This window comes from Lutzomyia longipalpis, chromosome 2, assembly GCF_024334085.1.
Source record: "Lutzomyia longipalpis isolate SR_M1_2022 chromosome 2, ASM2433408v1".
Taxonomy (NCBI): domain Eukaryota; kingdom Metazoa; phylum Arthropoda; class Insecta; order Diptera; family Psychodidae; genus Lutzomyia; species Lutzomyia longipalpis.
The window spans coordinates 5,757,704-5,781,778 of record NC_074708.1 but is presented as its reverse complement, the minus strand read 5'-3'; the positions used below and the strand labels follow the sequence as shown (position 1 = coordinate 5,781,778).

The following is a 24,075-nucleotide window of genomic DNA, read 5'->3' as shown; positions in this document are numbered from 1 at the left end:
CTAATTGGGGTACAAGAAATCTTGAAAATAAATACCAGAAAAAGAATAAGATAAATCAACTGCAAAAGCTCGTCAAAACTTTGGCTAAAAATGAAATCAATGACGTCCAAATTTTCCTAATATCCCCTGAAACTAAAATTTATATGTTGATCATTACACTACGGTGCACCACTGTAATTACACAATGCTTAACCATGAATTTTAATTATTAAAAATGTTTGGAAAATTCATTTTTCAACATTTTCATAGTCAGACATATTTATTTTTCATATTCATCCTCTTTTCATAAAAGAAAAAAAATATGTTGTTTGAGTTTCCACCTTTAGCATTATTTCATGTGCGTGACAATTGAACTTGGCTATACATTCTTAATACATTAGAAATTACAAGGATTGCGCCAAGTGGGCGGGGATACCAACATTTTGTCCTCACAGATTCCATATACCTACATACATATAACACATAAAGCATACAAAATTAACCAGCACCGAGTGAACCCACAGAAAAGACTCCAAGTCACACGGTCGAAGAGTATAAAATGGATTTAATTAATGTTGTGTGTGTTTAAGGACGGATTAAATATTCGAGAGTTTTGGGAAATGGGTATACCTATGTATATATTGTATGTATATTGTATAAAATAACCCATAGGACGGGCCTTTTGGACATATTCCAAAGAATAAGGGTCACTATACAAGCTAACAAAGGTAGAATGGAGAGAAAATATATTATTAAAACAATCTCCTTATCCTTCATTATCATCCAATGAGATTTAAAATATAAGGTGATTCATCTAACCCCTAAAATTTATCTTGACTCGGCGTTTTCCTTTTTTTTATTTTCCTTTTGATAATTTGTACCATTTTTTCCCTAAAAAACCCTTAAAAAGTTTTTTTTATTAAAGTCAACAAAATAATATTTTTAATAAAATATTATATTTTAGCATCGATTTCATAACACCGTGTACCTATATATATTATTCTACAACACTATAGTTACATAATGCTGGAATTTATAGGAAGCATCCGCCCATTTGAAAATATGATTAAATTTACAAATTTTACAAAAGAAGATAAGAGAGAACACACAATATCGGGGAAAATGTATGTATAGAGGTTTAAGCCTCTAGAGGGCTTCCGTCATAATTTGTTACGGGTTAATTTCCTCTAAACAATCTAAGCATTATAATGTATGTATATGCGTTCCAAAGGGAGAAATTTATGTAAATATTTATTTCATCGTCATATAACATAGGTTATAATACATATTATAAGCCATACCTACATATATAGTATAATATATACAAAGTTCAAAAAGCATATTTGCCTTTTGCGCCACATAGGAATTTTCCAAGAGATTTACAACATTCTCCTTATACTTTTCTTTTTCACTTCCCTCTCTCTCCCCCTATATTTTCCATTTTCCTATCATCCAGCAAAAGCACCGATTTATCGAAATCCAATGTTTCTACTATATAGTACGATACTACTTACATACATAGATATTATATACTTTGTATATTGCAAAATATTATAGAGAAATGTTTCAAAAGAAATAAAATCCATGTACCACTATCGCAAATCTTATTTGTTTTTTTTTCTTTATAAAACGTGATGATTTAATAATATAATCGAATGAGAAAAGTTGTACATAATGTATATTATTTTGTGAGGGAAGAGAGAGGGTGAAACATTTTCCTCACATATCTTTTGAAGATATCAAATAAAAGAAGCATCATTATCAACACCTGTCGACTACATATAACTAAAACCCTGCAACCTCTTCAACCATCTATCGCGCGCATAGCACATACCAAGAGCTCCACTCTATTATCGAGAAAAGCTCTTTTACTCCAAACCATACCTATTTTATATACAACATACATATATTACTCTGTTATGTATACACGCCATACCCGAGAAATATCAGACTTTCCCAGAGCGAACGAAAACTTCTTGCCACTATTTTCCATCTCGAACCGAAGAAGAGAAGTACATGAAAATTCTTTAACTAATTTACCGTATTTCATGTTCTTAAAATCATACCAAAAACCCCCTTTCCCCCCCCCCCCTCCGCAACCAATGCTGCTGCGGGAAAGTAACCAAACCATACACCGTGCCAAGCGAGAAATTGATTTTTTTCTCAATTTTCTCATAACGATTTGCAAGAAAAAATCACAAATTTTATTAGTCTGTACATTTTTTTTCTTTCTTGCATATAACCAACATTAGACTACCATTTGTGATGCAATCACTGTACACACACATTTTGGATATGGGCACAGCCTTTGCGCACATCATAACCACAGAATAAGGCATGTCCTGTGCAACACTATGACGTGTCGTAATTTTGCAAATCAATTGGGGCATCTCAAATAAGGATATTTGTCGTGTAAATTAGGTTGTGGGGATGTCATTTGTCTCATTTGTCCAGCACCTATCAATTCTTTTTGAATTATTACCATTAGTTACTCTACACTGCGCGTAATATCTTGAACATAGCTAGGGCTTTGCGTCTATGGTGGAAGTTGAAAGAAAAAATGACGTTTTAAATGCTTTAAAAATGGTTTTACTTGTTCGTAAGATAAGCCTATAAGAAGATTAAGTTTTGCTCTAAGAATTTATCGTGAATAAGTAACTGGTTTAAGGCAGTTGATCTCTGAATCATTTCAATTTTTTTACTGAATTAAATTCTTAAACAAACAACTTCATAATTGACGGATAAATTCGAAATAAAATAAAAGGAAATTTAAGTTTTCAGTTTTTTTTTAAATTTAATGAAAAATTAGACACTTTAGGAGAGTTTGAATTAGAACCTTCAACTGTTAAGACCTTGAAAAATTCAACCCAAGATTGTATAAAGCTTCTTCTTACCCTATAGGATCAGTGTGCCTAATACAGGGCATCATCGGTGGATCTGATTTTTTCTCATTATTCTCGTTATTAATTAGTTCCATTTCTATTCGTATTTTAGAACATTTTTTATGGTTTTAAAAAATAAATGAATAAAGCTTCAATGAGATATTTGTTTAATAAAAAAGGCAAAATTGCATTTTTTTATTGCAGATTTTTAGTTAAAAATTAACTCAAGGAATCAATCTTGAATGAAATTAATTCATAGAGTAATTTGTGATTCTTTGGAAATTCTCTAATCTGCCTAATTGTTTAATTCTTGTTGAACTATGAGAAAATGAGTTCTAATGCTTTTTCCACAATTCTCACATAACAATTTCAGATTAAGAATCCAAAATATATTAGAAAAAATATTAATTATTATTTTTCAATTATTTATTTATTTATTTATTTATTATTTTATTTTTTTCAATTATTATTATTTTTGTATTTGAATCTTTAGCCCTAAAATCATTGGAATTAATCCTTCTGGAATTTCCTAGAATTAATGAATTAATAAAATTAGAATTAATAGAAAAATCTATAAGTTTGCTGCCCCTAAATCAATTTTCTTTTCTTTTATTGGGTTTTTAACTTTCCATGAGCTCTCAATTTTAATTGAGGTTCATTTTGATGGTAAAAGAATTATTCTTCTTCTGAACCGAATCGTATTTTTTCAGATTTAGAGTGGAATTCACTACTTAGTCGGGCTTAAAAATTTAAGTTGGTTTTTAAGTCGATCTTAAGGTTTTAATTTAGTTTTTTTAAGTCGGTCTTAAAATTTGTAAGTCGGTCTTGAAATTTTTAAGTCAGATTAACAATTTTACAAATTTTTATGTTTGGAGATTGTCAGATGCACTTTTTGTAACTTAAAAAAAAAATAGAAAAGTGTAATCAGCAAGTAAGTTCCAATAAGTCCATCTGACAATCTCCAAACATCAAAATTTGTAAAATTTATTGAAACATATGCAATTTGTTAATCTGACTTTAAAATTTTAAGACTAACTTACAAACTTTAAGACCGACTTAAAAAAACTGACTTAAAACCTTAAGACCGACTTAAAAACCGACTTAAAATTTTAAGCCCGACTGAGTAGTGAATTCCGCCTTTAGTATCTTTCTATTTTTTTTTTTTACAAAAAATTCGGATATTACTGTGTATTCACTCCATGAACCCTTTTAGCAGGAAAGATATTCTTCAATTTTCATGACATTTCTACAAGAAAATTGAAAAATATGTTTTTCCAAAAAAAAAAAAAATTAGGCGTTCCATATTAGACATTTCACCCTATATTCAGTGACCTTACCCCCTGCATAAAATAACAAAAAAAGACGCTGCTCAATCCCATACAACGGGTTAATTTAAGAGGAAAAAAATATCTTCAACCCCCAAAATTTTGCAATTTGAACCCATTTGCCCTCTAAACTTCCACGCAATAATGGGGGTTAAAAAGCTTCGGTCAGGCGGGTCAAAAGGATCAGTTCGGAAATTGAATAAAAAAAATATCTTTTCATTTATGTGACGTTCAATCACAATTTATTGTAAATAAAATTTCTATATATGTATTTTTTACATTCAGTTTGTTTTCCATTATGTAAGTATATGAGGGAGTGTGTTCCTTTTTTCATAAATCCAATTGGATTTAAAAAAAAAAAAAAGTATGTAAAATAAATAAAAATGCAAATCCAATTGTTAGCGATTGAGGTGGATGGTGGACGGACATTTAAAAGAGGCCCTCTGATCGAATTTTCCACAATATCCTGGCCACTACATAATACATAAATCTGTACGGTATGAAGGTAATAGAGAAAAAAAAAGGCCACCATCCACCAAAATGGCAATAATTTATATCATCCACATTCCAATTGCGGGGGGGTGGTTTGTGAGAGAGAGAAAAATCACTTTATCGCTTTCCATCGTCCATCAAATGCTGGTTTGATGGTGAATATTTTCGCATGAGCTCTCAATTCATTTCCTCCTATGCTCAAAAATTAATGACCTTGCGACCAGAATCTCTTCTCCAGCATACTACCCGCAATTTGTGAGCTCCCAAATGCTCTTTTCCCTCGTTTTTCCCAGCCATGGCCCATATCTATACGATTTTTTTTTTGTTATGTTTTTCCTTTCTCCTCTTATCTATTGGAATTCTGTGTGTTGTTGGAGAAAAATAATCGACCCGAGAGTTTGTTCACTGCAGATATACTTCACTATCGCACGCGGGGAACACACGATGAGTAATTTTTATTTCAATAAATTGAATAAATTTAAACATTTGTTTGCTCTTTGAAACTCATCTGTGGACTTTCACTTTATTTTCACGAGTTTGCAATTCAAAAAAAAAAAAAACTAAATAGAAAAGATAGACTCACCCTCTTTATTTGGAAGTGATCTGGACGCAGGGACTCCTGAATCTCCTGCTCGGGCTTACTCTGCTGCTGCACTGTCGACCGAAATCCATCGAGGACACCTTTGAACGTGAACTTCTTCATGGTGCCACGGTGCTATGGGAAAAATTGCGACAGTCTTGATTGATTTTTTTTTCTTTGCTGCTGCTGCTGCTGAAACGGTGTTGTGTGGGAGAGGGAGGAAGTCTCACGAATGTGGGGTGCAATTTGAGTGTCTGTGGCACGAAAAAAGCACACTGTGTGTGCTCACTTCCGCCCGCGGGGGCGCGTAAATTTCAAATGAACACCCCCAAAGAGTTGGGATTCCGTTTTGGATGAAAAATCGATTGTGGCGAAAAATCAGTGTGTTTCAGTGCAGAAATTTTGTCCGTGAGTGTGACCAGCAGCTCAGCATATCCGCAGCAGTGTGTAGAGGGTGGTTTTGTGTCGCCCTACAACGGACTTGCCCTGGTTTCCTTCGTCGCAGGATGTGCAGCAAAGCTCCTCTCTGTGAGTGGCCTCAATGGGTGGGCGAATGTTTTAGAAGGATACTTTTGCTGGGAGAAGGAAGAAAAGTGTGATTCTGGATTTTCTCAACAACAAAAAAAAGGGAAAGATGTGGAGCAAAGGGCGGGAATGTGGAATGGAATCAAAGAACAAATAAAGAGGATTTTTCTTGTCGTTTTTTGTGGTGGAAAAAAGCACTGTATTCACACGAAAAGAGTGTCCTTTGTTGCCCTCCACGGGGCACCCAAGCACGGGCAGGAGGTGTTGTTTCTCCAGGTGACGGTCAACAGACACTGATGATGATGAAACAACTGTCGCCAACACGGAAGTGGGACATGATAAGAACGCTTTAGAATCACCACGAACACTGCAATGTCTAGCTGTGCGGGCTTCTACTCTACCAAGAATTTTCCACAGCACTCTCTCACACACACACGGCTCTCCGTGGAAAAGGGGAAAACTCGCGCGCGTATCCTTCCGTGGGGAGCTGCGGCGCACACACGAAGAAGATGAGCTCACCAGCTGACTCCCTCACGCTCCACTGGCAAGGTGACGTACGAGAGTAGGATAGCCTTGGGGGCAGCTCACTCTGTATGTGGCAACTATATCCTCTCCTGGTGAGCCTGACGTTGGAGCACGACCCCAATTTTCGCAAAAATCCAGCGCAGCGCAAAATCTCTGCGCCTTTTCACAAAATTCCTTCTCTTGTTTTGGAGGTGCGCAGAATTTCTCAGCCAACCAGCACTTTTTCCTGACCTTGCCACACAATGCCTCCACAAATTACACTCGCAACACACTCTGGGGATCCTTTTGCACCGTATTTGCCGACTTTTTCACAATTTTTTCGGCTAATTTTCACGATTTTTCCTAGTTTTCCCGCAGAAATTTTTTACACCTGAAGTTCCCACATCATACAGTGACCACTTGTACAACGTCACAATTGGGCTGTCCTCTTCTTTCTCTCTACAAGTTATGAGTGTGAAGAGTTCATCCCATAAGTCGTTATCCGTGTGATAACTGTATGTTTCCAGTTCCCAATCTTCTTCTTCTTTTTATCACCTTCGTGTTCAATATGAAAAATGAATCTTATTTTTTCTAGATTTTCTTAAATTATCTCCAGATTTTCCCGTCCGGGTGCAATTTTCCGCCATTATGGAAACATTCCGTGTAAAATGGAAAATTTTACAAAAAAAAATCCGTTTCCAAAATTCGAAACATTCGAAAAGTGTGAGAAATGCCAAAGAAGTCTATTTTCAGGGGCAAAACACACACACTTGCAATTGTTCCTTGAAACACCAAATATTTCTTTTGTGTTTCACTTCCCATAAATGAAACATTTTGTACTTTCTTCTTCTTCTTCGTTTTCATTAGTTGCTGAGAAAGGAAAGAAAACAATTTTTAAAGAGAAAACTATCCTGAAAAATACCAATGTTCAGGACAATTCGTGCAAGTTTCCGGGCATTTAGCACAATAGGAGTCGTGCAGAGTCGAAAAAGGAACGCATGGAGGTGAGACATTGCCGGGAAATGGGTGAAAATGCCCCTCCCGCGAGATAAGAAATTGCTAATCATGGGGATTGTTTTTTGCAGATACCCCGCGGGTTTTTTCCTCTTGGGCACCGGTGCCGCAGTCTGGTGGACATCAAAGAGTGTTCATGCAGATCGGCGAAAGCAGAAAATTAATCCCAGTCACTTTATGGCCTTGCCAATTACGAATGTAGATAAATTGGAGAATAATCCGGATGATATGAGAACCCGGATGGAATTGATGATTATGCGGGTACAGGCTGACTTCTGTCGTGCCCTGGAGGCAGAAGAGTTTGCCGGGAAGCGCTTTACGGTGGATAGATGGGAGAGGAATGAAGGTGGTGGGGGGATAACGTGTGTCCTGCAGGATGGAGAAGTTTTCGAGAAGGCAGGAGTTAATATTTCCGTTGTGTCGGGAAATCTTCCTCCAGGAGCTGTCCAGCAGATGCGTTCTCGAGGGAAGAAACTATCCGACGGGCCATTGCCCTTCTTTGCTGCCGGAGTGAGTGCTGTCATTCATCCGAGGAATCCTCTTGTGCCCACAATTCACTTCAACTATCGCTACTTTGAAGTTGAGGACTCTACGGGGGAGAAACAGTGGTGGTTCGGTGGTGGGACTGACTTAACGCCCTACTACCTCAATGAGGAGGATTCTGTGCACTTCCACAAGACCCTCAAGGGAGCCTGTGATGAGCACGACGCCACGTACTATCCACGCTTCAAGAAGTGGTGCGATGAGTACTTTCACATTCCCCACCGGAAGGAATGTCGCGGAATTGGAGGGATTTTCTTTGATGATCTCGATGAACCTTCCCAGGATGATGCCTTTGCCTTTGTTTCCTCATGCGCCAACTCCGTTATTCCCAGCTACCTGCCATTGGTGAGGAAGCACAAGAATGACGCCTACGGTGATCCCCAGCGCACCTGGCAACTCCTCCGACGCGGAAGGTACGTCGAATTTAACCTCATCTACGATCGTGGCACAAAGTTCGGTCTCCACACGCCTGGAGCACGTTTCGAGAGCATCCTCATGTCCCTACCACTCACAGCACGGTGGGAGTACATGCACGAACCGAAAGCCAATTCGCGCGAAGGGCAACTCATGGAAGTGCTGAAGAATCCACGAGACTGGTTGAAGCTGGAGCAGAAACCCTGATCGCAGCTGGCACTCTCCATGTCCAGCTCAATGACCAATTGAGTGGAATTTGAGAGAGAAATTTGTGCCCAGAAAATCCTCCGATTTACCTTGAAAATGCTCTGGGATTTACCGGAAATGTAAGATAAAATGTGCAAAATCATCTCTGCTGGACGGGAGATGCAAAAGAAAATGTTGGAAATTTTTTTATAAATTCTATTTTCTCTCTAAAATCATCCTGTTGTGCCTCTGGTGTCCTATTGTACATAATATTCCTATTAAATTCCTATAAATTCATTCAAATAAAATGTTGAAGAAAATTAGAAGGATGAGGATGTTTAATTTCTAATCCATTTGCGGCGGAGATAGAAGTTTAGAACTTGCAAAAAGTTCTCTTCCTGAACGAGAATCTTTCCTTCCTCCTGGATGATCAAATAGGATCTGTTTAGATGTACAGAAAACTATTTTTAAATAATTTTCAAGATTACTCGCTTTTGAGATATTCTTCCTTCCGGAAAAAATCAATTTTGTCCCTTTCCGGATGTCCTGGAAAGGATTTTGATTGATTTCTAGCGTGTTCTGGAAGTTAAGTTAATGCCAAATGAGATTTTAATTTCAAATTAATAAAAATCCTTCTCAATTTAATTTAATTTAGCTCCCGGAATATGGAATTGAAACTCCCGGAAGGACGAAAAACGTTTAAAATTGAGAAGAAAATATGTTATTGCAGAGAAATTAAATCCTTTTCGCAAAACATCCTTTAACCGATAAAATTTAATCTTGGACAGTCAAAGAGTCCAAAAATCCACATCCGGAAAGGATTTGGAACTAATATTGTCCAGGAAAACCTTGAAGAGCGCTAACGGATCCTTTAAAATGTTTAAAATAAAAAGCAACTTGAAATTGCCATAAATGCCTGGAGATTGTGTAGTCATCCTGCCCATTGTAAGAGGAAATTTCTAAGGGATTGTAGGAATCTCCTTTTCAACACCCGGCTGATTCTTGATGTCATTTAGGGGTCCAAATCTGTCCATTTGGGAAGTCCTCTTTTCAATTGCGTAAAGCATTTTTATTAACTCAGTTTTTACCCTTAAATGTAATCAAGGATCAGCCGGGTGTTGAAAAGGAGATTTCTAAGATCCCTTAGAAACTTCCTCATGCAATGGGCAGGATCACTGCACAACTTCCAGGCACTTATGGTACTTTCCGGGAACACATCAAACCATTCCGGGAAGATAAGTTTATTAAAAAAAAAAGTACAAACTACAATCAAAAAAAATTCATTTCTATTTTTAAACAAAATTTTATTTAATTTTTAAATTCTTAATCTCCAATCAATTGCAATGCCATTGATTCTGCTTCCGTCAGGGATACCTCCTCCACACTCTTCTTGGATTTCTTCTGCTTCTTCCTGACTGGTTCTTCTGGTTCACTTTCTGAATTTTCCTCGTGAGATTCCTCCCCACCGTACACTTGTCCCGGATCGGGTAGCCACGAGAGATCAGGTTCCTCATCGGAAGTTCCAAAGTCATCCTGTTCTTCTTGCTCTTCCTCAGCCTTCTGGCGCTTCTTCAGCTTCTCTTTGCGTGTCTTCTTTTTCGTCTTGATGATCTCTCGATAGCGTTCTGCATCGTACTTGTCTTCCTCTCGCATCCTTTCACGTGCCTTCACCGGATCATACTCAAAGTCATCCGCAGCACCCGCTGAATCCTCATCATTCTCGACAAATTTAATCTTCGTATTTACGGCAACTTTCCCCTTCAGTGCCATCTTTGCAGCTGAAGCCTTGGAAATGATTTTGGGCTTGGGCTTGGGAAGAGGTTCCACAGGAACAGCTTCATCTGGAAGTTCCACAGGCTTCGCTGTCACGGCGAATTCCTCATCATCGGAAACATTGAGACCAAAATCCAATTCCTTGGAGGATGATGCTGCTGGCTTTGGGAGCCCCATGCGTTTCCGGTAGCGATCCAGGAAGCGAACACGGGGCGTTGTAATGAGCCCCAGAGATCTGGCAAAGCCATCAATATCCAAGGAATCAACCTTGAAGATTGATTTATTCTTCATCAGCACGATATTCTTGATGTACGCCAGGAATGCCCTCTGGGCGGATTCCTTCAAATCCTGATGCTTCGTCAGGAAGATGTCAATCTTCGCATGAGGGGAGAACATGAATTTGTCATCAATTGAGATGCGTTCAACGGAAATATTTCGTGTTTTTAGCTCTTCGAGAATCCCCTCTTCCTCGCTGGGTGTCACAACCAGAAGATTCTCTCCACTAGCATTGAATCTTGCCGTTCTCCCGGCACGATGAATGTACGCCACAGCATCTTCCGGACAGTCCAGCTGCACGACCCAATTCACCGAGGGGAAATCCAAGCCCCTGGAAGCAATATCCGTGGCAAAGAGGATCACTGTGTTCTTCTGCATGAAGTCATTGTACACTGCTACCCTCCGATCCTGACTCAATGTCCCATAGAGGGCGAGAAGACTGATTCCCGGACGAAGTTTTGAGAAGATCTCAAAGACGTACTTTACCTGAGAGAAATTAAACAAAAAGAAAAATCTTCAATTGAGGAGGATTTTAGAGGAGATTTAATGCTTCCAACTGACCTGTTTGCATGTGGCCAGGAAGACGATAATCTTGCTCTTTTTGTGGTGCTTTATAAATGACCAGAGCATTGTTATTTTGTCCTTTAGCTCACACACAACATAGCTATGCGTCAATGTATCCGGAGTTGTCTTAATTGTAGCCTGTTGCTCATGCGGTGCAACGTAGATGGGATCAACAAGACTCAGCCTTGCCAGATCCTTCACAGAGCGCGTCTGTGTGGCCGAAAAGAGCAGAGTTTGCCTCTCTTTTGGGAAATTCTCAATGATGGCATTCATTGTGACCTCAAATCCCATATCCAGGCAACGATCCGCTTCGTCCAGAATGAGAATCTGCATTGAGTCGCAATTGAAGAGGGGCGTCTCATCCATGTGCTGCAGCAGTCGTCCCGGAGTGCAGATGATGATGTTGCACTGATCCATCCTCATTCGCTCAAACTTCAGATTCTTCCCACCAATAATGAGCCCCGCGGAGAAATCATGACTCCCCCCGATCTTCTTCAGTGTCTCAAAGATCTGATAGGCAAGCTCTCGCGTTGGGGTGATTACAACAGCCCCCACGCCGTCCAATCGTGTCCACTTCCGCACGTACAAAATCTCCAAGATTGGCACGAGAAATGCCAGAGTTTTCCCACTTCCCGTAATAGCTGCCCCCAGGACATCCTTTCCCAGTAATGCATGAGCTATTGAGTGCTTCTGGATCTCCGTGGGAACTTTGTACCCACAAGATTTGAGCCCATTTTGCGTTTTCCCCGAAAGTGGCATTTCCCGGAACGTCGTGACTTCATGTGGATTAAATGCTTCGTATTGACTTTTCAACTTCTCAATCTCACTGTCCTCTCGTTGTGTCAGTGTTTCCTTACTTCCACCCTTTCCTGGAACCTTTTTCTCCCCCTTCAGACGCTTTTTCTTGTCGTACTTGATATTTTTCACCATTTTCCACGCGAAAAAATGCAAAACAATGTGCCAAGACGAAAAAGCAAAAACAAACAAAGTTGAGGTTATGTCTGTCCAGCTGTGCGTCACGCAAATTTTTCCACGAGTGTTTTTACATGGAAAAATCCCTAAATAACATGGTTGTTTGTTAACAAAGGTTCCCGGAAGAATAAAAAAGTCCCAAAATGAAGTTAGTTAGTAGAATTGTTGATAAAGGAGGGAGTGGGTGAGTAGAGAAAATCATAACGCTGTTTTTTGAGGTTATGTCTCACGGATTCTGTGAAAGATGTGAATTTTGATGCCCCCCTTTTTGCTTCCGCAGGTCAATTGTTTTGATTCCCGAAGATCCCGAAGATATGTGGCATGCTTACAATTTAATCTCCGAAGGGGATAATGTAAAATGTACAACAATCCGGAAGGTAAGTTTGATTTCTCTTTGAGATGGGATGAGATGGAAGTTCCAGGGAATTAACGTGAAAAAATGCTTTTCAGGTACAAAATGAGACTGCCACGGGTTCCTCAAGTAGCAATCGCGTCCGGACAACGCTCACAATTGCCGTGGAGAATATTGATTTTGACACACAGGCGTGTGTTTTGCGTCTAAAGGGGCGCAATGTTGAGGAGAATCCCTACGTGAAAATGGGAGCCTACCACACGCTGGATCTAGCTCTCAATCGTAAATTCACCCTGACAAAGCAAGAGTGGGATACAATCTCACTAGAACGCATTGATATGGCTTGTGATGTTACACAGAGCGCCGACGTGGCAGCTGTGATTATGCAGGATGGTCTGGCCCATGTTTGCCTCATCACGTCCAGCATGACACTCGTTCGCAGTAAGATTGAGGTGTCTATTCCGCGGAAGCGCAAAGGGAATGTCCAGCAACACGAGAAGGGGCTCGCAAAGTTCTACGATGCCGTAATGCAGAGTATACTGCGTCATGTTAACTTTGACGTGGTCAAGTGCGTCCTTCTGGCTTCCCCGGGCTTTGTGAAAGATCAATTCTTCGAGTATATGATCCAACAAGCCGTCAAGACAGACAATAAAGCCCTGCTGGACAACAGGGGGAAATTTGTCCTTGTTCACGCGTCGTCTGGCTTTAAACATTCCCTCAAGGAAGTCCTCCAGGATCCCGCCGTGGCAGCCAAGATGAGTGATACAAAGGCTGCGGGTGAGGTGAAAATTCTCGAGCAGTTCTACACAACGCTACAATGTGAACCCGCAAAGGCATTCTACGGCAAGAAGCACGTCACACGTGCCATTGAGGCTGAATGCGTGCAAACTCTCCTCATCTCTGACAACCTCTTCAGGTGAGTGCTAAAAATTACATTTTTTTGTTGAAGAAGATTCAGGAATTTTCTCAGAAACACCCAATAATAGAGATTTATTCATCTGGCTGGGAATCAATGGCCAATTGTTCTGAGTTTTTTTTTTTGAATTTTTACCTACAATCTTCCACAAAATTTTCCAAGCTTAAAAGGAGCTCTTAAAATGTACTGGTAAGCTGACCAAGCTTACGGGAGCTGTGTTTCTTTCAGTGTACCAATTTTGTGAGAGCAAACTAGAACGCGAATTAATTTAAATACGCGCAAAGTCGGAAAAAGTTGAAAAGTCATACCCTAAGAAATCTTTAGAAGGCCATATCTCGAGAACGGATCCATAGATTTTCATAAATTTTTTTTTGTTTGAAAGGTCTTGAAGTCAGCTATAACATATCGAAAAATGAAAAAAATTTATGTCGCCATTTTCGAAAAATTCGAGTTCGAAATTTTCGAAAACTTTGTTTTTGACTGTAGCGCCTCTTGCGGTCATTTCTCGAAGTTGCAATGTTCTAGACATTTGTAGGGTTTCTCGAAACCTTTCATTTGCGCTTGAGTTGATCAAGATCGGACTTGTAGAACCCGAGATATGACATGCCAACTTTGAAAGGCTATCTCGAGAACGGATCCATAGATTTTCTTCATTTTTGGTATGGAGCTAGATAATATGGTCAGCTATAACATATCAAAAAATGAAAAAAAAAATTATGTCGCCGTTTTCGAGATTTTCATCGAAAACTAATCGAAAATTTTGTTTTCGATTTTTGGCCCCCTAGCGGTCACTTTTGAAACTTCGTATGTTCTAGAGAGTTGTAGGGTGTATTGAGAGCTTTCATTTGAGCCTGGGTTGATCGAAATCGGTCAAGCCGATTTCGAGTTATGGTCGATTTTCGATAAAAAATTGTGGCGGCCATATTGACTAAACGGCTTGACCGATTTTTGAAAATGGGGTATCGTTGGAAAGCTCTTGATGGCCCCTACAACATATAAAAATTTCAGATTTTTAGCTATAATAGCGGCTGAGATATAGCAAAACAAAATTTTGAGGTTATTCAAAATGGCGGACGGGGGGGGTGGGGGGTGGATTTGACCTCATAATCGGATTTCTTCAGGTCGATATTTAAACTTTGCCGTTTACCGCAAGTCTCTATCTATTACCGTTCTCTCGCAATTTAAGTTTATAATCCGGACGGACGGCCGGCCAGAAAAAACTTATTTTTGGCGCATACGTTTTTTGGAATGTAGGGACCCTAATTCGTGCTCATCCCAAGTTTGAGCCCGATCTGACGACTTTCGATTTTGCTCGGTACACAAAAGCTGTGTCTGAAAGAAACACAGCTAAAATGCTTAAAACTCCTAAAAAATGCAGACTCATCATACTTTAGAAAGAGAGACAGAACAAGAGGAGGAACCATGCAATTGGCTTTCTCTGTAAAATGATTTTATTGCACTCTCAGAGTGATGGTAAAAAAAAACACTTAAATTTATTTCTCTATAATTGACGCCGTAGCATTTAACACACAAAATGGCTTTTAAAGTCTAAAATAGCCCCCTTCGTGCAGAGGCCGTCACAGTTGGAGCGGTGGCAAGATTAATCTATCGAGTTGATTGCGCCCAAAAATTTCGGGATCATACTTTCGGCGGTAGTTGAGACGATTGTCTCCAAGTGTTGAGTAAGTCAGGGTCATGTGGTTGTGTCTACAAAAAAAACAAAAAGAGAGAAAAATAAATCAATTGTGTGGATGGAATTTGAATAAAGCAAAATAAGGTATAGAAATAATCATATTCTAATGCATTGTGTGTTGTTTTGACGTGTGATTGGTCGGAGAAAAAGTTCGTAATCTCGGTGGACTTTGTTTAAAATAACTTTGCACCTAAGCTCCAGTAGGCTGTGACGTAGAGAAGTTGAGGTAGCCAATGAGAAAGCTTTGTCTGAATTGATTAGCCAATCAGAAGGCTTTTTCGAAATATATTTCTTCTTCTTATTTCATTACATTTCATTTAGAATATTAAAGGCATCTAAAGGAAAATTAATGGAAAATTGTAGCAAGACTCTTGTTTTAAAATTTCCCAAATTATCTAAAATGGAAAAGAAAGTTTAATTGGGATCTTTTAAGTGTTTTCTGCCACTGAGATTTTTTCTTTAGGTTTCATGAATAAATGCTTAAAATGAATAAACTCATTTACTCATTTTTTATAGTAAGAAGATCAATATGAAGGCTAATAGAAAATTGTTCCTCTTTTACTTAAATTTTCATTTAAGTTTTCTAAAAAAAACTTTTAAAAAAATCTTCTTATTCTTCTTTATGTCAAATTATATTGACGTTTCGAAGACTAAAATGTGATTCATCAGGCGCATCAGGTCAACAAAAGTATTTTAAGACTTTTGTTGTAGAACAAAGAATTCTTTAATTCAAAATAGAATTTCCTTAAAACAATTTTCAAGGGAAAATCATGTCTTTAATTTTCAATCAATCAAGACAAAATAAAAGCAATAAGTCTTAATTCTTTTATAACAAAAAAAATCTTTTTTGCACCTTTAGAATATTTTTTGGGGCTCTTGTTTAGTTATACAATAAAAACTGTTAATTATTAAATTTAAGAGAAAGAATAAAATTTAATTATTTCTCGATCTTCAAATAAAATTATTCTCAAAATTATGTTAGTAAAATTGTTAAAATTGTCAAAGGACTGAAAGTTTTTTTTTCTAAACTGTTTTTTTTTTTTTGATTAGCAGAAACTATAATGAGATCATTCAAAAATAATTTCAGAAAATACATTATTTTTTTATCTCTGGAAAAAAAATTAAGCCTAAAAAATAAAGGAAATGTATTTCCTTATCTTACAAATACAAAAAAGACAACATTTTTCATTTTTATAGCACATAATGTGTCTTGGCTATATCTAAAACTTTAAATTGTATGAGTAGAATGTTCTAAAAATTATCTTGTTGATATTATTGGAATTTTCGTCATAGAGAAATAACTTTTGAGCTCAAAATTCAAGTCAATGAGACTAAAGTACAGAAGTTTTTTTTATAGCGCTTAAATGTGTCTTGGCTATAAGTTCTAAAAGTATACAGTATTAGATTTTAAAATTATTCTAGAGCGAGATCGCCGGAAATTCTTGAGCCGAAAGGCTTTTAAGCTCAATATTCAGGTAAAAAAACTTAAAAGAAGAAAATGATTAAGATTTTTTTCTTTTATAGCGAGAAAATGTGTCTCAGTTGTCTCAGCTATGAGTACTAATTTATTTAGAACAATTAAATCTTTTACTTCTTTCTATTCTTTTACACAGAATATCAAAGAATCGCCCCAAGCCCCAAAAGAGCACGAACTTCTAAATCAACTCATTGAATGTAATTAATTTGAATTAATGGACCATTTTTGGTGGTTCTCAATGAAATTTGAAGAGTTTTTTTTTTAACGTGTGTGTGTATAAAACATTTAAGTGGAGCAGAAAATCAAGTTCATGATCATTCAGTGGGTATCTTTTATGTTTAATTTTGTTGCTTCAAGTGCTTGACTTTTTTTTTCTTCACAACATTGCTCTTTTTTTGTATTCCCTTCTCTCATTTTTTAGCATTTTGCGTTGTTATGCATGAACTGGTTTTTCCACACACATATTTTTCTCTTAAAAAATATTCTTTTAAAGTTATATAGAAATTTTATTATTATAATTGGATAAATAATGTGAAGAGATGGAAATGGATTGTTTTCTCTACCTGCTCGCTGGAGTTGATATTTTGTAGCGTGGTGTGGGAGTTAATTTTATAAGTTGATTGTGGGCGCTCTTGGTTTCTTTATCGGTGCTGAATGTGGTGCTGATTACGCTACTATCGTATTTCTTGCCACGTCTATTCAAAAGTATTCCACCACCTCTACTGGAATCCGCGGGTTTTATTGCTTTGCACAGATTACAACTTTTTTGGCTACCATTGAGAATATTTGGCAATCCATTGGGGTCTATTTTGTAATCGGCCACAAGAGATTCGGACATGATGCTTTCTTTATAATCTTTTTCTTCTTCTTCTTTTGCTTGCAAATTCAACACTTTGCTGGCACTGCTGGCACAGAGATCTTATACCAAATGTTGTGAATGAAAAACACTTAAACACAGACTTTTTGGGGCCTTATTAGCCATTCAAAACAACTTCAAACATTTTTTTCTTCTTAAAGTTTTTTAAAGTTTTAGAGATTTTAGTATGTCGCGATCATTAAAAGAACGTGCGTAGCTTGAGAATTTCTTCACTTATGAGGGGGGATTATGGATGTAAATGAGGCAAAGTATCTCTCCAAGAGGTAGGGGAAGACGGGGTAATTTGGCCACTTTGGCAAAGTCATTAATGGGAATATCTCAAGTATGGTAAATGCTAGAAAATCCATTTCTCCACAGTTTATACTCCCCATAGAGATAATCAATCGTACCAAGTTTGAGGAAAATCCGATCATTGGATTTTCTTTTGTTTAAGAAAAATCATTTTTTCACGTTTTCAAGTGCTTTTGGCATTTTGGAAATTCGTCATTTTCGAAAAATTTTTAACAGTTAAAAATTAACTTTTAAGCCATTAAGGGTCATTGATCCATCTTAAACACGATAGAGACATCCATTTTCCGATATCGCAAACAGATTTTCCTGTGGAAATGGTTTTATCCGGAAAATTGGAGTGGGGTAATTTGGCCACTTGAGTTTTTCCGGCACATTTTCCGACGCACATTTAAGATATTTATTGTGGTTGTGCCTTTTAATGTTTTCTTACAGATTATAAGCAAAAAAAGATAAAAAATTTTAACTAAAAAAAGAAATTTACGATAATTTGAAAAATGGCCTTTTTTAGACTTTGCCCGTTTATGGTTCAGAAAATGTTAAAGTTTGAGGCTCTGTTAAATATTTTTATCTGGCAAATTACTGGAAATGAATCTTAGATAAATATCCCATCTTCCAAAAAAATAATCGAAAAAATAAAATTTTTTTATTGTCCAAAAATTTTCATGTTTAATAATTTGTGCACCAAAGTGTCCAAATTACCCGTGCTCGGGGTAATTTGGACACTAAGCTAAGGGTCCAGGAAAATGGAAAATTCACCCATTTCTCATCGAGATAGAGAAAAGTGTTATATGGGGAAGTTGTAGGCCGGAAAATTTCCTACAAAATAGAGCTATTTGGTTTTCTTCATACTACCAAACTTGCTTGATATATCCCAAAAACCGCCAAAGTGGCCAAATTACCCCGTCCTCCCCTATTTACTGAATGAAAACAATTAAACAACTTCACACAAGATAATAGCACACAGCTTAATGAAGAATGTCGTTTGCAAATAAAAAGTGTCGCACTTGAGAATTATTTTACATTTTACAAAGTTATTTTATATAAAGAAGCAAATATATTTCTTAAGCGTCTGTTGTGTAGCAATAAACACGGAAAAGAAGAAAAATATCAAGAGAATGGGAGAGAGAGAAACTCCGCAGTCTTGTGTGGACTTGTGGCACGATTTCTGGTGAGGAACTGAACTGTGCTGACTGAGGAGAAGCAGAGAGACTTGTGGCGACAAAAAGCGATCGAGAGTTGCAGGTCAGGGGCCCCACGAGTGTGGTGGAAGGTTTCGGAATAGAGCACACACAAAATTCACACCATCACCAATGACTTTTGTGACTTCTCTCAAATGGAATATAAGCAAGTAATCTTTTGCGGAACTGCACAAGGGGGGCTTTCACTTTTTTTCAGCTGCTGCCACACTTTTTTTTTTTAATTTTCTTTTTATCAAATACCTCTCTGGCTTTAAAGCTGATGCAACGTTTCGGTGATTTGGGGTTAATTCTTATCAATATTTTTTTTTAGGTGAAAATCAATTGCAAAAGATTACAATATTTAGGTCTAATTTTTGACTAGACTATCAGTTCAAACATTGTGGGCTTTGTGTCTTTCAACCCACAATATATTCGAGGAAAATGATCACGCAAAGGGAAATGTTTTATTTCACACGAATACAAACTATTATTGTTGATCTTGCTTTAATTTGCCGGTATATTGTGACGTGGAATGAAAAACATTGAGAAATACTTATCTGTAATTAGTTTTTTTATAGGGAAAAATTACTTTGCATAAAAAAACTGAAAAACAGGTACATAAAACAAACACAGTTGGGTCAAGAATCTGTGGAAAAATGTTTCTTTTGCAATTTGGCAAAGAAAAGGGGTTTTATAGGTTTTATAGCACCTTGGACACATTCTAAAAAATTTGTGTGGCAGGATTCGTTTAAACTTTTGATTAATTTAATCCTTAACAGAATGAGGGATTCCAAGAATTCTTTGTGTCTCCTTTGGTACGTTTTTTAATGTATTTCAACGAATTATAGGACTCTTGAAAGCTATTGAATTTTAAGAGAAATTATTTTATGGCTTAAACTTGTACTAGGACCACTTGAAAACTTCATCTTTAATATCTTTAATAGAATTAATTACACCAAGAAACCGTGATCTGTGAACTTTTCAGATTTATTTTTAACAAAGGCTTTTAAAAGTCTTTGATTTATTTTGAGAGAATTTTTTTTATAGCACACTTGGCAACTGAAAAATTGGAGATTGACCTTGTGGCAAGTTTAGTCTAAACACGATTACATTTTAAAGTTTAGAAGACTGACCATGCCACAAGGAACAATGTCAAATTTTTCAGTTATATGTAAAGGGTGCTATAAAAGTTTTTTTTTTTGTAGAACGTTATCTAGAAGTTAGTTGTTGTTTTTTTTTTTTTAGTAATTTTTGATTTTTTTTAAACCACAATGACGATAAATAGGGAAAAGCGAAATAAAAAGTCTCTCAAGGGTTTGGAAAAAAACTCAAAATATCATATTTAATATAGGACATTTTTTGCCATAAAACTCTTTAACAGATCATTTTGTTCTATCTAGCCTATCTAGTTGAGAAATATGAGATTTTGAGCTTTTTATAAACTCCTAAGTGATTTTTTTGCTCCGCTTTCTCCAACATTTTCTATAATTTGATAAGAGTTTTAAAGAATTTTTCATAAGGTAAAAAAAACTCTTTTGGAAAATATCGAACTTTATAGGAAAAAAAATGTGTCTTGGCTAAAATTGATTTATTTTAGGTGAATGTTTAATCTCTTATTTTTGGCAAATACCTACATATTTTCCCAGCTGCTCCAAATAAAATATGGAAAATCTTTTTTTTATAGCTTTTTGCGTATTTTTTGAGCTTCAAATAGAATTTAATAGACTATTTTCATGAGAGAATTAAAATGAATAAACTCCATAATTTCTTTCCGGGTTCTTCGTCGGCAGTTGAAATTTCTTACCCAAAGAAACACAGAATCTTCCCAGAGCTTTCGGCCCCGCTCGGAGCCTTCTTCAGTGGCTAGCATAGAAAGCTATGCTAGCCACTGAAGAAGGCTCCGAGCGGGGCCGAAAGCTCTGGGAAGATTCTGTGTTTCTTTGGGTAAGAAATTTCAACTGCCGACGAAGAACCCGGAAAGAAATTATTGATAAAAACGTCGGAAAAACCACATTGAATAAACTCCTTTCGTTTTATGACTAAAACTATGACTAATTTTGCTTTATTTGTTTTTTTTTTTCTTGATGAATTTAAGATGAATAAATTGGTTTTCCCAAAATTTCTTTTCGTTTTTAAGAAACGAAACTACAAATAAAATTTAGTTTATTTTTTATCCAAAAGTTTTTCCTAAGAATCTTAAAAATTAAAACTTTTTTCAAAGCTTTTTTTTTTTCAAATAAAAAAATAAATAAAATTGTGGGAGGACTCTGTGGCTATTAGTACCTACGAAAGATGTTTTGTTTGAGAAAATTCCTGCTTCTCTATGTTTAATTATTTATGAAGTGCTAAATATAGCCCTTCTGCCCAGCGCCTTGATGTACCAAGAAACTCGCGCTCAGCATGGAAGAAGGAATAATTTGTAAAATCTAAAATTGTTTTATTTTCCACCGCAGATGCCAAGACTTCAATCAGCGCAAGGAATACGTGCGCCTCGTGGATGCCGTCCGGGAGTCCGGGGGTGAAGTTAAGATTTTCTCCAGTATGCACATCTCCGGAGAACGTTAGTATCCCCCACTCCCGCTAAATGGTTTAATTTCTTTTACTGAAAAATTTGTTTTTTTTTGCAGAATTGGCCCAATTGACGGGAATTGCGGCAATTCTGCGATTTGCAATGCCTGAACTTGAGGATGATAGCGATGAGGAAGACCAAATGGAATCAGATTGATGAACCTCCTTCTCCTCCTTTTTGCCCTTTTAGCTGCAGTGCGTGACACACCTTTCTCAATTTCTTTTTACAACAGAGAGAGAGAGAGAGAGAGAGAGAAAATAACGAAATTATGTTGTTAAGAGGAATCGCGATCCCGGAAGATCCATTTCTCATTTTTTTTTTATATTTATTTTGTTTCCTATGTTTTTTTTACCACTCAGGTCGACGAGAAAGAGCATAATCGTGTATATAATTCATGTTTATAATATGTAGACTATAAAACATAAAATAAAATAAAAGAATTTCAACTTTTACACACACAATCAATCCTCAATTTTGCGCTTCTTCTTACGCTCGTCACGTTTCTCCGTATCAATGCGACGACGCTTATTTTCCAAGATGCGTCGCTCTTTGTTCTTCTGCAGCTTATCCTTGAGGAGTTTGCGGAAGAGATTGCGGTGTCGTGGCTTAACCATGCGTGCGTGCAAATGTTGCTCCTGAATTTCTTGTTTCTTAACCTGTGCAGCGTCTTCCTGGTGAACTTTTCCCGTTTTTACTGCCATTTTTTGTTTCTGAAAAAAAGAGTGAATTGTTAGAAGAGCCCCCATTGAGTTTTTGAGGTTCTTTCAACTCACCAATTCTTCCTTTCTCTTCTCCTTTGCATTTGCGGGATTTTCCTCCGCATCTTCCTTCTCTGCTTCTTTGCGTTCCTGCCAGTAGGCCTTCTCCAGCTGAGCATCTGTTGAACTTTCTATCTTGTCCTGCTTCTTCTTTTTCTTCTTTTCCGGAGCTTTCTCTGCGGGTTTTTCCTCCTCGGACTCTTCTTCCTCTTCGTCGTCACTCTCATCCTCTTCATCGCTTGATTTCTCCACTTCTGGTGCTTCGGGTTCATTGAGAGCTGCTTCCTCGGGGGGAACGTATGAGTTCTCGGTGTTTTCCGCCGTGAAAGGGGATAGATGTGGGGGTAGTTCAACGCCCAGGAAGTAGAGATTTGTCGGCAGGAGGGTGCGTCGATTGACACAGTCAAACACCCACTGTGGCTGGATGTAGTCACGAGAGATGAATTGCTTCCCCATGTTGGGTCTATCGGCAATATGATGCGTTATACTCTCGTCTGTTTCGTCAAATGTTGCCCCCGGGAAGAGAACTTTGTCCCACGAGACTTGACCGCCAAAACAGCGAATGATGAAGACAAGAGGTTCCCGCGGAACTTCGCGATTTATGAAGAATTTCAAGCCCTCAAAGAGAGTCTTGAGCTTCTTCTCCTCCAGCGCTTCCACACGCATCTGTTCCACCTTCTCCGATTGGGCGGAAGTGGATGAGAGGAGCTCCATATCGAGAGTTTCCTCTTCAGCCGCCTCCGTGGTTGAGGAGGACATTTTCAGGATGTCCACATTGAGGGCTGCAATACGCTCAGAGACAAATTGATTCTCATTCCGGCTACTCTCCTCGGAAATCTCCGTGACACTTGAGGGTATTTGCGGCGGGTACTGAAGATTCAGCCCGTGGTAGAGGCGGAAGTTGACAAAGCCCAACATAATCGTGTAGAATTCCACAAAAATTGACATAACCTTGAAGTCAACTTCCTCCTTGGGTTGCTCCTTGAATGGGTAGTAATGCGGGATGATCCACGTTACGAGTTGTCCCTTCACATTGGCCTGAAAGTAGTATCCCTTGATGGAGATGAACACCTTCCGCAGGGCCTTGTCAGCAATCACAGCGTGCATAAACTCAATGGTCAGGCGTCGGCAGAGATTTGACTGATTCCGCGGCACAAACTTCAACGATGGGAATGTGCTGAAGAGAAAGAGGAGCGTCAGGCAATCATCCAAATCTCGCACTGCATCAATAAATGTTGGATAGCGCTCCTTGACAATGTGATCAATTTTCAGCTCCGGATACCGATCGAGGCGCCTCTTCATCTTCCGGAAGTCCTTCAGCGCACGATCACGTCCCGTTTGCCGATTGAAAATCTTGTACTTCCGCAGTGTCCACACAATTGGCTCGTGCAGAAGGAACCGAATGTCCTTTGCATGGTAAAGAATCTTGATGTCTGAAGCTCCCTTTTGAGCCTTCCGGCGATTCTTGGGTTCACGCGGATAAATCCCCTTGATGATGCACAACCGCCGGAAGTCATTGAGGCTGAGTTGTAGCTTATTCAGTGCTTGTTTCCGGGTCACATAGTGTGTCGCCGTACCCGTATCGTACTACGAAAAAAGAGCCCCCACGAGTCACACAAACATTAACAACATAACCTCAATGAATATTTTTCTTATGAAACTTGCAAAATATTTGATTATTTCTCTGTTTTTCAATAAAATCTTACCTTTTTGAGTCTCCTCATTGTGTTTCTTTGCAATTTATTCGCAAACAAGGGCTAAAAATCACGTTTTTTGGTGAAAAATCCAGGTGAGAGCGGAAGAAAAACAAAAACACGTGAAACTCGCTCGCGCTGTCAAATTGCCTACATTTTGGCGGGGCAGCATGGTGTAAAAAATCGGAGTAATTAATACATTCAGTTTTATTACATTTCTTACACGACTTTTATTCCCGGA

At 37.8% G+C, this 24,075-nt stretch overlaps 6 protein-coding genes across 34 annotated transcripts in view; 2 read left to right on the top strand and 4 right to left on the bottom strand.

The window, feature by feature from the left end:
• LOC129788821 (syntaxin-binding protein 5) overlaps positions 1 to 6,720 on the bottom strand; it is a 127,984-nt gene extending 121,264 nt beyond the window's left edge. For 6 of the 14 annotated variants that reach the window (XM_055825183.1, XM_055825188.1, XM_055825185.1 and 3 more), the window contains exon 1: positions 5,262 to 6,715. In XM_055825183.1, coding sequence (XP_055681158.1) covers positions 5,262 to 5,381 — 120 coding nt within the window. In that variant the 5' untranslated portion in view covers positions 5,382 to 6,715. Of the gene's footprint in view, positions 1 to 5,261 lie in introns of all 14 variants that reach the window. The other 8 variants (XM_055825189.1, XM_055825190.1, XM_055825193.1 and 5 more) reach the window with 4 other exon arrangements.
• A 366-nt stretch (positions 6,721 to 7,086) lies between these two features.
• LOC129788820 (oxygen-dependent coproporphyrinogen-III oxidase) lies at positions 7,087 to 8,770 on the top strand. The gene is made up of 2 exons (XM_055825182.1): positions 7,087 to 7,291; positions 7,373 to 8,770. The coding sequence occupies exons 1-2, from the start codon at positions 7,212 to 7,214 to the stop codon at positions 8,463 to 8,465; spliced, it is 1,173 nt and encodes a 390-aa protein (XP_055681157.1). The 5' UTR covers positions 7,087 to 7,211; the 3' UTR covers positions 8,466 to 8,770.
• Positions 8,771 to 9,733: 963 nt separating this feature from the next.
• On the bottom strand, positions 9,734 to 11,987 carry LOC129788816 (probable ATP-dependent RNA helicase DDX10). Its single transcript, XM_055825161.1, has 2 exons — positions 11,055 to 11,987; positions 9,734 to 10,979 (listed from the first exon to the last, which is right to left on the bottom strand). Exons 1-2 carry the CDS (start codon positions 11,985 to 11,987, stop codon positions 9,768 to 9,770), a joined length of 2,145 nt encoding a protein of 714 aa, XP_055681136.1. The 3' UTR covers positions 9,734 to 9,767.
• A 112-nt stretch (positions 11,988 to 12,099) lies between these two features.
• Positions 12,100 to 21,843, top strand: LOC129788818 (protein pelota). Its single transcript, XM_055825163.1, has 5 exons — positions 12,100 to 12,213; positions 12,310 to 12,406; positions 12,480 to 13,297; positions 21,267 to 21,373; positions 21,441 to 21,843. The coding sequence occupies exons 1-5, from the start codon at positions 12,173 to 12,175 to the stop codon at positions 21,536 to 21,538; spliced, it is 1,161 nt and encodes a 386-aa protein (XP_055681138.1). The 5' UTR covers positions 12,100 to 12,172; the 3' UTR covers positions 21,539 to 21,843.
• Positions 14,731 to 19,072, bottom strand: LOC129788819 (uncharacterized). 16 transcript variants are annotated; one of them, XM_055825178.1, is made up of 3 exons: positions 18,583 to 19,072; positions 17,031 to 17,556; positions 14,731 to 15,004 (listed from the first exon to the last, which is right to left on the bottom strand). In XM_055825178.1, the coding sequence occupies exons 2-3, from the start codon at positions 17,303 to 17,305 to the stop codon at positions 14,875 to 14,877; spliced, it is 405 nt and encodes a 134-aa protein (XP_055681153.1). In that variant the 5' UTR covers positions 17,306 to 17,556; positions 18,583 to 19,072; the 3' UTR covers positions 14,731 to 14,874. The 16 variants fall into 16 exon arrangements, with proteins under 16 accessions (XP_055681153.1, XP_055681155.1, XP_055681156.1 ...); XM_055825180.1 differs by having other exon boundaries at positions 17,031 to 17,369; positions 18,576 to 18,869; XM_055825181.1 differs by having other exon boundaries at positions 17,031 to 17,369; positions 18,598 to 18,869.
• LOC129788817 (pescadillo homolog) lies at positions 21,762 to 23,990 on the bottom strand. The gene is made up of 3 exons (XM_055825162.1): positions 23,847 to 23,990; positions 22,156 to 23,727; positions 21,762 to 22,092 (listed from the first exon to the last, which is right to left on the bottom strand). The coding sequence occupies exons 1-3, from the start codon at positions 23,862 to 23,864 to the stop codon at positions 21,844 to 21,846; spliced, it is 1,839 nt and encodes a 612-aa protein (XP_055681137.1). The 5' UTR covers positions 23,865 to 23,990; the 3' UTR covers positions 21,762 to 21,843.
• Between the last annotated feature and the right edge of the window lie 85 nt (positions 23,991 to 24,075).